Below are 12,656 nucleotides of genomic sequence, written 5' to 3'. Positions count from 1 at the left end.
ATGAAATGAGAGAGGGGCCTGCAAGGCTGGTGGGAGCGCCAGGCCGAAGCGGGGAGCGCAGCCCGGGGGCGGAAGCGGAGGCCGGCGAGCTCCTCTGCAGACCCAGCGCCGCCACGACAACGGAAGGCGCCCCGCCAGCCGCCCCGAAAATCCGCCGGCGCCGGGCGGCGCGGGGCGGGGCCGGGGAGGTCACCAATCACCGAGGTCCCCGCGGTGTCGTCAGGGCGCCACCGGCGCGTCGGCGCGGCGCGGGAGGGAGGGAGGGAGGGACGAGGGGGTTCGGCCAGCGAGAAGCGGGGTTCGGCCGAGCGGCGGACGAGTCGTCGCCCTCCCTGCGCTGGTGGCGGAAGCCGGGGTCCGCTGTCCCCGTCCAGGGCGGCGGCGGCGGCGGCGGCGCAGGACGGAGCCTGGGCGGGCATCTGGTGAGCGCGCGGCGGTGGGCACTCGGGAGAGCATCCTGCGGGACCCCGACACCTCCCCCGCCGGGCCCCAGCTCCCCGCAGTCCCTCCAGCCCCTGGGCCTCGGTCCCGGGTCCCCCGGGGCTCCTGCGGCAGCCGCCGGGCTCGGGGTGCCGCGGGCACCGGGGCGGCACCGTGGCGGGGCTGGCCTAGCTCCTCGCTCCATCCGCACGTGCCGCGTGGTCCACCCGGAGGACACCGGCCCCTCGCCCGAGGAAGGAGAGCTGCGGGCTGGACAGAGTGCCCGGGGGCTGGAAAGGGTCGGACACAAAGGTGGAAGCCGAGGCCAGCGTGAGTCATAGCTTCCTTGGAAGTTTGATGGTCATTTTCTGCTCAACCCTGAGCACGCTTGTAAAACGCTAAGAACACGGGGTGTTGCTCTGCCCTCAGCTAGGAGGGGTGAAGTGGGGGCACAGCTTGGCCCAACTGTAGGAGCTCTAGAAGGAAGGCTAGGTAGGCAGATAGGTTCTGGGTTTCAGAATACTGGACAGCTCTGCCCTTCTTCCTGGGTGAGTTTCATCACATCTTCCAGGAAGGTTTGCGCTAGATGTTTTTGGAATGAACGCAAAGCTAACTGATCCGAAAGCAAGACGAGTGTCCAGACTTCGGTGTTTGATCCTGTCAATCATTAAGTATCGAACTGTGTATGAGGACAAACCTAAATTATTGTCTCCATGCCCGTCTGTAAAACGGGGCGAATAAGAGGGCTGGAAGGAAGACATGAGTTGGAGCTTATAAAGCTGTTAGCACCGTGCTTGGTAAAAGTGCTCGGCAAATGTTTACTGTTTATGATTGTTTATTGTAAAAGTGCTCAGCACGTGTTTACTGTTGTTTACTGTTTCCTCTGTTCCCCATGCTTGTGCAGATGTCCACTGTTGCAAGTTAACCACCTAAAAGAATTACCAAGACCTCTTTACAGTTGAGTGGAACTATTATTATTATTATTTTGCAAAGGGATAATCACTTTTGGGTACTGGCAGTTTTGAGTTTAAAGTAGAGATTGTTAGCGAGTTCAAGATGAAGACATGTTTTTCTGGATGCCAGGCATCTATGACTCTGGTTACAATTATGGAATTCAAGGTTGAAATGAATGCAAATATCTATGTCCTCCTTGTAACTTTTAGTCTTGAGGTAGATTAGACAATATCGCTGTTCATCTGTTTATTATTCTTTTTGCAATGCTAGAGATCAAACCCAGGCCTTCAAGTATGCTAGGCAAGTTGTTATCAATGAGCTACGTTCCCAGCCCCAAGATTTCTCCTTTTTAAAAATATTTTATTTTTATTTATTTATTAGACAGAGACGAGAGAGAGAATGGACATGCCAGGGCCTCTAGCCACTGCAAATGAACTCCAGATGCATGCACCACCATGTGTATCTGGCTTACATGGGTTCTGGGGAGTTGAACCTGGTCCTTAGACTTCACAGGCAAGCGCCTTAATAGCTAAGCCATCTCTCCAGCCAGATTTCTCCTTTTTAATGAAATATTTCAAATATCCTGAGGACAAGCTTCATTATGATGCCCTCTACCCACTACCAAAATGTATCATAAAGTAACACGTTGCTGTGTTTCCTTCTGATATTTGTGGTACAGGTTTTTTTTTTTTAATATTTTATTTATTTGAGAGAGAGAGAGAGGGAGAGAATGGGTGCACCTGGGCCTCTATCCACTGCAAATGAACTCCAGACGCATGCGCCACCTTGTGTACCTGGCTTACTTAGGTGCTGGGGAATTGAACCTGGGTCCTGTAACCTTAGCCTTGACCACTAAGCCATCTCTCCAGCCCTGCTTTTTCCTTTGTGCATGTGTGTGTGTATGCACATGCTGACTTGGGGTGAATGGAGAGGAATATCAGGCATTCCCAGTGCTATTCTCTTTTTTTCTTTCTTTTTTTTTAGTTTTTCTAGGTAGGGTCTCGCTCTAGCCGAGGCTGACCAGAAACTCACTATGTCGTCTCAGGCTGGTCTTGAACTCAATGATCCTCCTACCTCTGCCTCCTGCCTCCTGAGTGCTGGGGTTGAAGGCCTTCACCACCACACCTGGCTTTTTTTTGTGTGTGCTGCAGTTCTTTTTGTTCTTTTTATTTATTTATTTATTTTTGGTTTTTCGAGGTAAGGTCTCACCACTCTAGTCCAGGCTGACCTGGAATTCACTATGCAGTCTCAGGGTGGCCTTGAACTCACAGCGACCCACCTACCTCTGCCTCCCGAGTGCTGGGATTAAAGGCGTGCACCACCACGCCCGGCTATGCTGCAGTTCTTAATTAAATAGTTAATTTATTTATTTGACAGTGACAGAGAGAGAAAGAAGCAGAGAGAGAGAGAGAATGGGCATGCCAGGGCCTCCAGCCTCTGCAAACGAACTCCAGACGTGTGCGCCCCCTTGTGCATCTGGCTAACATGGGTCCTGGAGAATTGAGCCTCGAACCGGGGTCCTTAGGCTTCACAGGCAAGCGCTTAACCGCTAAGCCAACTCTCCAGCCCCAGTTCTTAATTAAGGTGATGTCTCCTACTGATCCTGGAGCTTGCCTGGCCCAGTGTAGACAATGCTCAGGTCTCTGCTCTACACTGGATTGGTGTTACAGGAGTGCCTGGCCACACCCGGCTGTGTATGTGTCCTGGTGATTGAATTCCATAGGTCTCTCAGACCTCCTCAGCACCTCATGCTTGCACTGAAAGTGCTTGTAATCACTGAGCCATCTCTGCAGCCTGTACAGCTTGTTTTTAAATAAATGTTTATGTAGACAAGTAAAGCCTTTTCACTATCCATTTTCCTTTCTTTCTCCTCTCTCCCTCTCCATTGGTAATTACTTTTCTGAGTTGAGGAGTACACATTTCAAAACAATATAAAAATTACTTTGTTGTAGCTGTATCTTTAGAATTTGCTGTTATTCACTAATGCTGTATTTAAGATTTATCAATACACATTTACTATCCTTTTCCAAAAATGCTTGTGACTTAGAGTGGTTTTTTTTTTTTGGACTTTGGAATATTGGCTTACATTTATGAGATATCTTTTGTGGGTTTTTTTTTTTTTTATTTTTTAGGCAGTATTCTTACTTTAGGCCAGGTAGACCTGGAACTCACTGTGTAGCCCAGGCTGGCCTTGAACTCATGACAAACCTGTTATCTCAGCCTCTCAAGTGCTGTGATCATAGGTATGAGCCACCATGCCTGGCTATAATGAGATAGCTTGTCTAAATATGAAATTGATTTGTTTCATATATGCCTTATACAGATAACCAAAAGGAAATTTTATAGTGTGTGTGTATATATACATATTTTAGTTGTTTATTGTCATTTTATATATTATTATTTATTTATTTATTTGAGAGAGAGACACAAACAGACAGACAGAGAGAAAGAGAGAGAGAAAATGGGTGTACCAGGGCCTCCAGCCACTGCAGACAAACTCCAAATGCATTTGCCACATTGTGCCTCTGACTTATATGGGTCCTGGGGAATTAAACTGAGGTCCTTTGGCTTTGCAGGTAAATGCCTTAACCACTAAGCCCTTTCTCCAGCTCCTTTTGGCATTTATTTATTTGTTTTATTTATTTTTGTGTTCTGAAATAGGGTCTTCCACTGTAGCCAGGCTATCCTTGAAGTCATGGTAATCTTCTTGCTTGTACCTCTGGATTGCTGATTGCAGGCATGAGCCACAATACACACTTAAAAAAATATATTTATTGAGCCAGGCGTGGTGGTGCACACCTTTAATCCCAGCACTCGGGAGGCAGAGGTAGGAGGATCCCGTGAGTTCAAGGCCACCCTGAGACTATAGAGTTAATTCCAGATCAGCCTGGACTAGAGTGAGACCCTACCTCGAAAAACAAAACAAACAAACAAACAAAAATCTATCTATATCTATCTATCTATCTTTATTTATTTACTTACTTACTTACTTGAAAGAGGGGGCAGGAAGGATGGGTACGCCATGGCTTCCTGCCACTGCAAACAACAAGTCCACTTCCACTGGGTCTTTTGTTTTCATTGAGGTAGGGTCTCGTTCTAGCTGAGGCTGACTGGGAATTCACTATGTAGTCTCAGGGTGACCTCAGATTTGCAGCGATTCTCCTATTTCTGCCTCCTGAGTGCTGGGATCAAACTTGTGCCACCATGCCTGGCTTGGTCTTGTTTTTGAACTGGAGTCTCTTTTTTCCTGCTTCTCAATTTGTGTGGCTCTGAAGATTCCCAGGTCTCTGCTACCCTGGTGTCATAGGCGTGTGTGGCCCATGCTTAGCTGTTCACTTGACATCTAGAGACTTTGAGGCTGGCCGTCTCAGGCCCTCAGGTCCTCATGTTCAGAGAGGACGTGCACGTAACAACTGAGCCATCTCTCCAGCCTCATGCCCCGCTTCATACGGTATTTGTTTTTATTTTGCTTGTTTTATTTTCCAAGGGAGAGTCTCAGTCTAGCCCAGGTTGACCTGTAACTCACTCTAGTCCCATGTTGGCCTTGAACTCACAGTGATCCTCCTGCCTCTGCCCCTGAGTGCTAAGGTGTGCACCACTAGGTCTGGTTTAGTATTTTCTTTTTTTTCCAGGTAGGGTCTCACTCTAGCTCAGGCTGACCTGGAATTCACTATGTAGTCTCAGGGTGGCCTCGAACTCCTGGTGATCTTCCTACCTCTGCCTCCCAAGTGCTGGGATTAAAGGCATGCACCGCCACGCCTGGCCTCGACATAGTATTTTTTATTTAATTGTATTATTTATTTATTTGACAGGGAGAGAGAGAGAGAGAAAAGAGTGTGCCAGCCCCCTTCCCCCCGCCACTTACAAATGAACTCCAGATGCTTGTGCCATCTTATGCATCGGGCTTTAAATGGGCACTGAGGAATTGAACCTGGGTCCTTTGGCTTTGTAGGCAAGTGCTTAACTGCTGAATCACCTCTTCAGGCACCCCCCCACACACACGCACACTTTTTTCTTTGTTTTTTCAAGGTAGGATCTTGCTCTAGCCCAGTCTTACCTGGAATTCACTATATAGTCTCAGGGTGGCCTCAAACTCATGGCGTTCCTCCTACCTTTGCTTCCTGAGCACTGAGATTAAAGGCATGCACCACCACACCTGACCCTTATTTGTGTCTTATGTATTTATTTGCATGTGTATGTGTGCACGCGTGCATACACCAGAGTGTCTTGTCACTGCAAACATATACCTATCTGGTTTTACATGGGGCTAAAGAATTGAACTGGGCTGGCAAGTTTTTAAGCAAGCATACTTAATCATTGAGCCATCTCCCTCACCCCCTATTTTACAGTGATTTTAATAATTGTGTGCCTGAAGCAAAGTTTCGTAGTGTTAATTTCTATTTGTTGTCAATAAGTTTTATTTGAAAGATATTCATTTTCTCAAAATAGAAAAAATACAAATTAAAAGCAAGCATACTTATACTATTTCTTAACTCTCATTACCATCATGCAAATCTTTGAAGTATTGGAGTATGATTTAATACATACAGCCTTTGAAAGAGATTTGGTGGTATTTTAAAAATTAAATAGGGCTTGGGCTGGAGAGATGGCTTAGTGGTTAAGAGCTTGCCTATGAAGCCTAAGGACCCCAATTTGAGGCTCGATTCTCCAGGACCCACATTAGCCAAATGCACAAGGGGGCACACATGTCCAGAGTTCGTTTACAGTGGCTGGAGGCCCTGGCATGCCCATTCTCTCTCTCTCTCCCTCTCTTCCTCTTTCTCTCTCTGTCTGTTGCTCTCAAATAAAAATAAACAAAAAAGATTTTTTAAAATCAAATGGGGGGACTGGAGAGATGGCTTAGCAGTTAAGCGCTTGCCTGTGAAGCCTAAGGACCCCGGTTTGAGGCTCGATTCCCCAGGACCCACGTTAGCCAGATGCACAAGGGGGCACATGCATCTGGAGTTCGTTTGCAGTGGCTGGAAGCCCTGGCATGCCCATTTCCCCCCCCCCCTCTCTCTCTCTCTCTCTCTCTCTCCCTCCCTCTTTCTCTGTCTGTCACTTTCAAATAAATAAATAAAAATAAACCAGAAAAAATCTAAAAAATCAAATGGAGCTGGAAAGATGGCTTAGCAGTTAGGGCTCCTGCCTTGGAATACTCAGGACCCGTGTTCTAGTCTGCAGATCCCACATTAGCCAGATGCACAAAGGTGAGGCAAGCACAAGGTTGCAAATGCCCACTAGGTGGCGCAAGCGTCTGGAGTTCAAATACAGTGGCTGAGGCCCTGGGCCAATTCTCTATCTCTCTTCTCTTTTTCTAAAATAAAGTAATCAAATGTATTCATTCCTTTACTCAATAATGCTTTAAACTAAATAAAACTACTACCATATATAAACTGTTACTACTAATATATGGAATGCTATGATTTCATTTTCTAGTTGTATTTGCATTGGCAAAAGAGTGATAACAACTTCAGTGTCCACATCATGACATGGGTAGGACTTCATTACTAAGCAAATATGTGTCAAGTATTTGGCTCGTATCAAATGAAGTGAAAATAAATCTACAATAGTAAAAGAAAAAGGAGATTGCAGAGTAATATATCATTTCTGTTAAAAAAAGCAAAAACACAATTATTCTTATAGGATTGTGTGCTCATGGAAAAACGAGTAGAACGTTACTAACATTGTTTGCCTCAGGAAAGGGACCCCAAGACTATGACTGGCTACAAAGGATGGCGAGTGTTTGCTTGTGATGTATGCTGAGGGTTGAACCCAGGGCCTCACAAGTTAATCAGTTGTTTTTACCCTGAGCTACAACACCTCCAACCCAAAGTTAAAAAAACCAAACAGTTAACCACTTTCATTGTTTCACTAGTTGGAATTAAACAAAAATCTTGTTCTTTTGGATATAGGTAAATTTTTTTTTTTTTTTTTTGTTTTGTTTTTCAAGGTAGGGTCTCACTCTGGCCCAGACTGACCTGGAATTCACTATGGAGTCTCAGGGTAGCCTTGAACTCATGGTGATCCTCCTACCTCTGCCTCCCAAGTGCTGGGATTAAAGGCGTGTGCCACCACGCCTGGCTGGTAAATAATTGTTTTTGAAAATACAAGCTTTAAGGCAGGTGTGGTGGCACACGCCTTTAATCCCAGCACTTGGGAGGCAGAGGTAGGTGTATTGCCGTGAGTTTAAGGCCAACATGGGACTACAGAGTGAGATCCAGGTCAGCCTGGGCTAGAGTGAGACCCTACCTCAAAAAAAGAAAGAAAGAAAGAACAACAACAACAAAATTTTTAGAATTTTTTTTTAAAAGAGTTTTATTTCCGTAAGCTTTTCCTTTAAACCAGAACACCTGGTGAATTCTAAGCACTGCCAGATAGAAAGTTTACTGTTCTTTGTAAAGTAAACAGGAATTGATCAATCAGGAGTGATTTACTTTGGCTCACCCAACAAATTAAATATCACCAGTAATTTAGTCAGCTCACATTTGATCAGTGAAAGAAGGAATATGAGAAATTATGTATAAGATCACTAAGACAACCACTTTTAGAAGAGCAGTTTGGTCTACTTAATAATTAGGAACTCTTGTCTGAATGCTCGTTTTCCTATTTTACAAGCACTTTCCATTGAGTGGATTAGCTTTTTTTGGGGGGAAGGGGTTGAGGTAGGGTCTTGCTCTAGCCCAGGTTGACCTGGAATTCACTATGTATTCTCAGGGAGGCCTCCAATTCATGGCGATCCTCCTATCTCTGCCTCCCAAGGGCTGGTATTAAAGGTGTGCACCACCACGCCTGGCTGGATTAGTTTTTACTAGGGATTCTGCTTTTAGAGCAGGCCTCATGTTGGGGCAATTTATATGGTTGGCATCCTACCCTATGCGGTACCAACAGCGTAGAGCTCCTGATGGGTACCCAGTGAGTTTCACAGGGCCAGCAGCCCCACTTGCATCAGTGTCCTTACTCAAGTTCAAGTTCTAAATATTGATGCAGTTCCTGAAATCGATGCATTAAGATCAGAGTCCATGACGTGCAACTTTACATTGATGTAGAAAAGTTTAAAATGTTCTATGGGGGCTGGAGAGATGGCTCAGTGGTTAAAGGCCCTTGTTTGCAGAGCCTAATGGCCCAGGCTTTGATTCCCCAGCACCCACATGGAACCAGATGCACAAAGTGGTGCCTGCATCTGGAGTTCATTTGCCGTGGCTAGAGACCCTGGTGCACCCATTCTTTCTCTCTCTTTGCAAACAAATAAAAATACTAAGATGTTCTAAAAAGAACCAGATACTTCCTGCCCCAAATTTTAAAATTTATCTATTTGTTTACTTGAGGGAGGGAAGCAGATACAGAGAGAGAATGGACAGCAGGGTCCTCTAGCCACTGCAAACGAACTCCAGATACATCTGCCAGCTAGTGCATCTGGCTTTGAGTACTTGGGAATCAAACCTGGGTCCTTAGGCTTTGTAGGCAAGTACCTTAATGGCTGAGCCATCTCTCCAGCCCCCAATTTTTTACTTAGCACTGAATAGCAGGCAGGCAGGGGAATGGGTGAGCAAAGGAGTTGAACAAAAGTATATTTGTGTATACTAGGGGCATGGTGTTCACAGAAAGGTAACAAAGAGGAATGGGGCGTGGACCTGAGATCTATGCGAAAACCTTTCCAAAAGAAGTGATATTTAGGGTTGGAGAGATGACCTAGTGGTTAAGGCGCTTGCCTGTGAAGCCTAAGGACCCATGTTCAACTCTCCAGATCCCATGTAAGCCAGATACACAAAGGTGAGGCAAGTGCAAGGTTGCACATGCCCACTAAGTGGTACAAGAGCCTGGAGTTAAATTGCTGTGGCTGAGGCCCTGGGCCAATGCTCTCTCTCCTTTTTCTCTTTATTTATCTATTTTTTTAAGCTTTGAAAGATTTTATTTTATTTTATTTATTTGAGAGCAACAGAGAAAGAGGCAGAGGGAAAGAGAGAGAGAGAGAGAAAGAATGGGCATGCCAGGGCCTCCAGCCATTGCAAACAAACAGACATGTGCGTCCCCTTGTGCATCTGGCTTACGTGGGTCCTGAGGAATCGAGCCTCGAACCGGGGTCCTTAGGCTTCACAGGCAAATGCTTAACCGCTAAGCCATCTCTCCAGCCCATCCCCATCTCTCTTTTACTCTCTCTACAATAAAAAAATTTTTTTTTAAGTAGTAATACTTAGACTGAATTTGAAGCATGCGTGGGAGTTAGGCAAGAGGGAAAGGAAGATTTATATAGAAGTACTTGTATCTAAAGACACAGAGGCTAAATTGTGGGCTTTTTGGTATGGCAGATACCTTGGCACACAGTAAATGTAGGTAGGGTTTTAAAAGTGTGTGAGGCTGGGAAGATGATAAAGAACTTGCTGAGCAAGCATGAGGACCTGAGTTTAGATACCCAGATTTCATGTTAAAAACCCTGCACGTGGTGGGCACCTGTAACCCAGAACTGGGGAGATGGGGACAAGAGGGTGTTGGCAGCTAGTCTAGCCAAACTGGCAAGCTCCAGGTTCAGTGAGAGAACCTATCTCAAAAAAAAATAAAGTGGAGAGAGACTGAGGAAGACACCAGTGTCAACATCTGGCTTCCACACACACATATACACAAACACACGTGGATCGGCATGTGTTTAGACATATATGAACATGTGTACACAAATGCATGCACACCACACACAGGCATGACACATACACACACACAATGGATGGGCTCCTGGACCCCATCCCATAGTGATGCATCCTGTTTAGCATGATAATGAGGTCTGTGAACGTTGGAGGAATCACATTGAATTGGGGAGTCAAGGGAGGACGTGAGACAGGCGCACCACTTTGACAGCTATTTCAAGTAGCTGAGACCCAAGAGACTGGAGTAGAGGAAGGGCTAGTGGGGGTGAGGAAGAGAAGACAGATTTGAAAGATATTCGGGGCTAGAGAGATGGCTTAGCAGTTGAAGTGTTTACCTGCAAAGCCTAAGAGCTCAGGTTTGATCCCTCATAACCCATGTAAGCCAGAAGCAAATGTTGGCATTGGTGGCACAAGTGTTCGGATATCGTTTACAGTGGCTAGAGGCCCTGGTATGCCCATTCTTTCTCCCTTCCTCCTTCTCTCTCTCATAAATAAATAACTGAGAAAAAATTTGTCTTTGCTGGGTGTGGTGGTGCATACCTTTAATCCAGCACTTGGGAGGCAGAGGTAGGAGGATCGTGACTTCCAGGCCAGCCTGAGATTACAGAGTGAATTCCAGGTTAGCCCGGGCTACCCTATTTCAAAAAAAACAAAACCCACAGATACTCAGGGGGCAACTGATGGGGCTTAGGAACACTAGTGAGAAATATAAAAAACAAAGATATCAAGATATTTGGACAAACTGTAATGCATAATTGAGTTAGAGAACAATTAAGGAGAAGCAGGCTTAGAAAAGAAAATGAGTTCAGTTTGGGACATTGACTTTAAGGTGCCTATGGGACATATCCAGGTAGGCATTGTGGTTGCCAGTGTTGCAGGCACTAGTATGTTGGTGCCAGTGAGGTCTTAAAGGTAAGGGTTTTATCTACTCATCCTGCTCCCCGGGACTGAACACATGCTTCGTATTAAAGGAAGTATATCGTGTGAGGCCAGGCACTGTGTTCATTAAGATGTGACTTCAATCTTGGGGAATGCTTTCCTTTCTAGACCTGTGTTTCCTTTTCTGTAAAATGAGGGAGTTAATTTTCTACACCAAATGAGTGTCTTATCAAATTTTGTTAACAGGGCTGGAGAGATGGCTTAGCAGTTAAGCGCTTGCCTGTGAAGCCTAAGGACCCTGGTTCGAGGCTTAGTTCCCCAGGTCCCACGTTAGCCAGATGCACAAGGGGGCGCACGCGTCTGGAGTTCGTTTGCAGAGGCTGGAAGCCCTGGTGCGCCCATTCTCTCTCTCTCCCTCTATCTGTCTTTCTCTCTGTGTCTGTCGCTCTCAAATAAATAAATAAATAATTAAAAGAATTATTAAAAAAATTTTGTTAACAGTCAGGTATGTTGGGCTCAACTGTGAGGTACAGCAAGTAATTTTTATTTTTAGTAAGTACTTTTAAAAATTTTTTTAAATTTTATTTTTCAAGGTAGGGTCTTGCTCTGGCTCAGGCTGACCTGGAATTCACTATGTAGTCTCAGGCTGGCCTCAAACTCACAGGGATCCTCCTACCTCTGCCTCCCGAGTGCTGGGATTAAAGGCGTGCACCACCACACCGGGCAATAAGTCCTTTTTACTGAACAATTGAAGGCCTGATGTTTGTTCATCTTTTGAGGGAGAGTTGGCTCTATGTCGCTCCCCACTTGCATTCCAGTGTGCTTGAGTAGGAGAAAGGGATGGAGCTGGTCAGCCTGCTGGAATTTCATAATGAGGGTGGCACACAGCGGCAGGGGTGGGAAAAAACAAAAGATTACAGACTTCTACTAAGTCGTAGGACTGACGACTGAAAAGTTGGGTTTATTAAAAAATCATTTGTTTATTTGTGTAGATCGGTGCACATGCCATGGCACCTACTTGGAAGTCCGAGGGCAGACAGGGTCCCTTGCCACTTAGATGAACTGCTAGACTGTAAACAAACTGAGAGGCTGGCCCACGAGCTTCCGATGCAGCTGGCTTTTCGTGGTGCCCACGCAAAGGTGGATGCTTGGGCATTGAACCTGGGCTGCCTGCTGGCTTCTTGCAGGCACCTACCTTTCACCGCTCAGCCGTCTCCTCAGCCCCGCGTCTTGTGTTCATATGTAGGGCCTTTTCTAATTGCAAACAGTAATTTTATTTTTTGTGACTTCAGGAACTCTATTTTCAGAAGCTCTCAAGTCAAAAGAAGCCCATCATGGAGAAGAACGGGAATAACCGGAAGCTTCGCGTTTGCGTCGCGACCTGCAACCGGGCGGATTATTCTAAACTCGCCCCCATCATGTTTGGCATTAAGACGGAACCCGAGTTCTTCGAGCTTGATGTGGTGGTGCTTGGCTCCCACCTGATCGATGACTATGGGTAAGGTCAAAGTGAGTTCTTACGTGTGTGTGTGTGTGTGTGTGTGTGTGTGTGTGTGTGTCTACGCAGAAGCCAGAGGAGAATGTTGGGTAAGCTCTATCCTTTATCGATGTATTTCCTTGAGACAGTCAAACTTAACCTGGAGCTGCCTTCCAAGTACCCCAGCAATTCTCCTGTGTCTGTTTCTGGGGGGGAGGGGGGATTTCAAACACGTGACCACACCCAGCTGTTATGCGGAGGAGGGGGACCCAGCTCAGTCAGCAGCA

At 46.0% G+C, this 12,656-nt stretch overlaps 1 protein-coding gene across 3 annotated transcripts in view; it reads left to right on the top strand.

Moving 5' to 3' along the window:
* Gne (glucosamine (UDP-N-acetyl)-2-epimerase/N-acetylmannosamine kinase) overlaps positions 1 to 12,656 on the top strand; it is a 76,446-nt gene that overhangs the window by 23,706 nt on the left and 40,084 nt on the right. The window contains exons 1-3 of one of the 3 annotated variants that reach the window (XM_045152476.1): positions 354 to 422; positions 1,325 to 1,377; positions 12,185 to 12,390. In XM_045152476.1, the coding sequence (XP_045008411.1) occupies positions 12,227 to 12,390 (164 nt within the window). In that variant the 5' untranslated portion in view covers positions 354 to 422; positions 1,325 to 1,377; positions 12,185 to 12,226. Of the gene's footprint in view, positions 1 to 318; positions 423 to 1,324; positions 1,378 to 12,184; positions 12,391 to 12,656 lie in introns of those variants that run through there. The other 2 variants (XM_045152471.1, XM_045152468.1) reach the window with 2 other exon arrangements.

Source organism: Jaculus jaculus, chromosome 1 (assembly GCF_020740685.1).
Source record: "Jaculus jaculus isolate mJacJac1 chromosome 1, mJacJac1.mat.Y.cur, whole genome shotgun sequence".
NCBI classification, from domain to species: domain Eukaryota; kingdom Metazoa; phylum Chordata; class Mammalia; order Rodentia; family Dipodidae; genus Jaculus; species Jaculus jaculus.
The sequence above is the reverse complement of the archived record's forward strand: the minus strand, read 5'-3'. Positions and strand labels throughout refer to the sequence as shown.